Consider the following 4,225-nt stretch of genomic DNA (forward strand, 5'->3'; position numbering starts at 1 on the left):
GTTGAAGCCGGCTTGTCGGGGCTCCAAATTCCTGCCGGGTATAAATATGCCAAAGAGTTGTTGGAAGTTTGTGATGCAAATTGTGATGGAAGGGTTGATCGCTAGGATTTTAGGAGGTATATGGATGATAAAGAAATGGAGTTGTATAGGATCTTTCAAGCTATTGATGCTGAACATAAATTTATCCTAATATCGTGTTTTAGGTCATGAGTATAACAAATTAAATAGTGGACTAAGTTATTTTTTTAATAATGATCTGAGCTAGATTCCTTGCTAGCGAGAACGGTTTAGAAAGATAAAGGAGCACAAACAAGGATTGTTTGAAAATGAACAAATAAATTAAAGCATTACTGATTTTCTACCCACTAACAATGCAACTACTCCTAAACTCAAACTGAACTAGTTGAAACTAAGAGCCTGCCTTCCCAGCTACTGAGATAAGGGGCAAAGGATCCACTTGATGAATAACCATCTAATAGAGAATCCCACCCAGTCTAGCTATAGCTATCATAATGTGTCTCGATGCCAAAGCCTTATGAACCAACTGAAGCAAGGAATATAAGTAAAAAAGTGCTAGCATCCCTTGCTCTTTATCAATTGCTCACCGCCGTCTCATCCAAAGGAATAGAACTGGAGGGCGAACTTCCCATCTGTTCCTGTCTCAATGTGACCATTGATAACTTTCTTTATTGAAATGTAATCCAGTTTCGGCTTGCTGTTCAAAGGGTAAAAGGACATAGGAAAGGGAATAGGTTAGAGATAGAGGTTCGGAACGATTACGAGTGCCTGTTCTGTTTCTTTCTCAAAGTAGTTGTTTTTTATTATTTAATATTGGATTCATTATACATTATAAATTGAACTTTATATTTTTCTTTAATTTATTTTTTATAAATTTTTTTCATAAATTTTTTTATAAATTTGGCAAGTTAATCTGATTTTATTTCATTTAGTTTTTGCTTTTCTTAATTGGGTTTTGTAATTTATTTGAATTTACTTTCTATAAATTTACTTTGATCTCTTGATTCAGGTTGCAGGTTTAACACGTTAACCTGAATTATTTTCTCATCACTTTTTTTATTTTTTTTTAAATTTTATTCTTTAATAGTGAGTTAGTTGAAAATTAAATTTCATAATTTTTTTATATTTACTTTTTAAAAATTTTCTTGATTTCATGATCCAGTTTACAAGTTTGATAGATTGATTCGAGTTGAATCTATTTATCTTTCTAGGGTTCCTTTTTAATTGAGCTTCGTAATTTTTTTATTTATTTTCTATAAAGTTATATCGATTTCATGACTTGGTTATGGGTTTGAGATGTTAAATTGTGAATTGATTTATTTTTTTGTCCTTTTTTATTGAATAGTTTTATTCAATTTTACTCTTTAACAACTCATTTTTTTTAAAAAATAGTTTTTTTTAATTTTATTATTCAATATTAGTTTATTTAAAAATTGAGTTTCATAATTTTCTATTTAAAACTACCTTTTTTTATGGAGTATCTTGGTCTCATGAATTTTTTTTCTTGATTTCAACTTTTAACTTTGGATTTATTAGAAATGAAGTGCCATAATTTTTTTTTTATAAGGTTATCTTAATTTCATGATCAGGACGCGGGTTTAACATATTAGTTCAAGTTGACTTTAATTAGTTTTTTTAATTGATTTGTTTTTCTATTTTATTTTTCAACATTGAATTGATTAAAAATTTAGTTTTATATTTTTTTTTGTTTTCTATAAGGTTATCCTGTTAACATGACTTAAGTTATGAGCTTGACAAGTTAACAGGAATTGATTTTAGTTTTTTATTTTTATTTTATTCTTTAATAATATGTTTGTTAGGAATTAACTTTTATAATTTATTTTTTATAAAAATTATAATGATCATATGAGTCAGGTCAATCCAATATATTAACATCATAATATTTAAAAAAAATATCATATAATATATCACTGTATTAATAAAAAAAAAAACATGTTATCCAATATAGATTCTGAGTTCATAACTATTATTGATTTTTTAAAAAATATGATAGTAATTCTTGGATTTTTTATATTAATTTTTTTTTATCTAACTCAATGTACAACAAGGCTAGTTTCTACTCCATGGCTTGATCAATGTGTCCTTATTAGGGCAGGTGATCCGGTGTTGGTGATGCCCTTGTGTTATTGAGTTTGTAGGCTGATTATTCACGCCCGAGGATTGAGCTGTTCATTTCTTAACATGCCCTTCAATTCCATGCCCATTATGTGCTTGTCTGTGTGTGAACCAGCCAAGTTTGAATTACAGGAAATCAAAGGAGGGGAGTATTTTCATGTCTCGATGGATACGAGGGATTTACTCTGTTGCCATATTCGCTATGGTCAGAGCTGGAGATTGTTTTGTGATTGAACAAGAAGGGAATCTGTGGTGAATCTACAGAACTCAAAGATTTTGTGCATCTGATTAAAGCGGAAAGAAACTAATAATAGCATCAAGTACGTAGAAAACTCATACTAGCATCATGGAAGGAGTCACATTTTACAATAACAAGAACAGCTTGGCACAACTTTAACCTACCAGTACAGGAATCTTGGTTGAAAACATAAGCAGTTTATGCCAAGGATAGCATGAACACAAAAGAACTAAGAAAACCCAGAAGAAAGGCATGACCTTCCCTTCGCCTCGATGACTTGCCTTGTGTCCCCTTGCATCCAGTGAAGGAAGAAGAGGGTAGTTACATTATCCAACACTTGGGATTCTTAGCACCATCTTCTTCCTCTTCTTTCTCGGCATGGTTTGGTGCTGGAAAGCAATTAGTTCAGACGGAAAGAAACCCGAGGACTTTGGATTTTGCCTTGGTTCGGTCTATCTAACATTCCCAGTATATAAGCCTCTTGGACCCAAGAAACAACAGTGAAAGTAAACACACTTAAATCTTTCTTTAATCCATACTTTACCTAAATTTCCGAACATAAAACCAAAGAGAACATATCAACAAAGAAAATTAAAACTTGAAAAACCGGTCCCACGAGGCATCATTCTGTAAATGAGACATGCTTATCCCACTAAGGACCATCTCATTATTCTTCTTTTATGTAGATTACACTGCTGAGGGATTCCACGTGGAGAAAAGACAGAGAGATGGATAATAAATTGGAGAGTGCCAGAGAAAAAGTTAGAAGACAGGTGTAGGGCTAAGCCATCAAAGATGGAAGAAAATTGTAAACAAATGAAAGGTGGTTAAAGTTGTTCATGGCAACAAAATAGACAATATACCTCTGCTTTTTACAAGGAAGAAGGGCCTTGCACCGTCCACTTATTACCCCATTTTTGTATTTGGATGTGAGAATCTGTGCGTCAAATTGCACTAATCCATGTCAAGTAGGAGAAGTTTCGAAGCTAAATGTGGAAACACTGTGCATGGAGAATAGTCAAAAAGACAAAAGCTAATACTGATGAGAAGTGGTAATGAGTGTGGATATATTTTAATATGTTTCTTCTCTTTGCCTCTTTCAAACAATCGACAGTACCCTTGGATTGAGGAGAGCATGGATAAGCTCTTCTTTTTATGTACAAGTAAGATGGCCTTTTCTGCAACTTATAGCTTCTTTTTCCCCTTTCAGACAAATGAGAAATATTATGATGATACTGAAATGGAAAGATTTCTGCTTCATATACGTGAACAACAGTGACCCTACTGCATCGATTATACCTTGATTGGACCTGTCGAAATAGACACGAGCTGGACAAAAATTTCTCCTCTTTAGAGGGCCTAACATGTAGACATAATAGCTGACTGACCTATTACGTGCTTGCAGATGCGTCAAAAAACCATAAATGTAGATAGACTGTGGTCGCTCTATGCCTTTTTCCCTGGACCACTCCCAAAATGGAAAGTGTTACAAGGGACTGGCGAAATGAATCCCAGAAAGTATTTGCTTTCTTACAGTATCCTGTCCACTTAGGCCTTCCTCTGAGGCCCAATAGTTAAAATAAAATTTGCAATTTCAAGGCTCGTACGGAAAGGTGGACGTGCCGGAGTGGTTATCGGGCATGACTAGAAATCATGTGGGCTCTGCCCGCGCAGGTTCGAATCCTGCCGTTCACGTTCTTTCTCTTTTTCTACGCGTATGCATGCCGACTGCCATACCATCAAGCGTAGCCTATTTGCCTATTTTTTGCATGTAAAAACTAAAAACAGAGTGCAAGGGGCAGTGAGAAGAAGAGACCAATTCTCAACACTCTA

The 4,225-nt window shown here is 33.8% G+C and overlaps 1 protein-coding gene, 1 long non-coding RNA gene and 1 other non-coding gene across 3 annotated transcripts in view; 2 read left to right on the forward strand and 1 right to left on the reverse strand.

Annotated features, from left to right (window-relative positions):
* Positions 1 to 2,402: 2,402 nt before the first annotated feature.
* Positions 2,403 to 3,344, reverse strand: LOC105138587 (uncharacterized). Its single transcript, XR_844811.1, has 2 exons — positions 3,256 to 3,344; positions 2,403 to 2,936 (listed from the first exon to the last, which is right to left on the reverse strand). It is a non-coding gene; the product is annotated as an uncharacterized LOC105138587 (long non-coding RNA).
* Positions 3,345 to 3,868: 524 nt separating this feature from the next.
* The window catches only part of LOC105138595 (pentatricopeptide repeat-containing protein At5g61800-like), a 3,234-nt gene continuing 2,877 nt past the window's right edge, over positions 3,869 to 4,225 (forward strand). Inside the window, exon 1 of the mRNA XM_011044723.1 lies at positions 3,869 to 3,927. Coding sequence (XP_011043025.1) covers positions 3,869 to 3,927 — 59 coding nt within the window. The remainder of the gene's footprint in view (positions 3,928 to 4,225) is intronic.
* Positions 4,006 to 4,087, forward strand: TRNAS-AGA (transfer RNA serine (anticodon AGA)). Its single transcript has one exon. It is a non-coding gene; the product is annotated as a tRNA-Ser (tRNA).

Source organism: Populus euphratica, unplaced genomic scaffold (assembly GCF_000495115.2).
Source record: "Populus euphratica unplaced genomic scaffold, PopEup_1.0 scaffold79.1, whole genome shotgun sequence".
NCBI lineage: Eukaryota > Viridiplantae > Streptophyta > Magnoliopsida > Malpighiales > Salicaceae > Populus > Populus euphratica.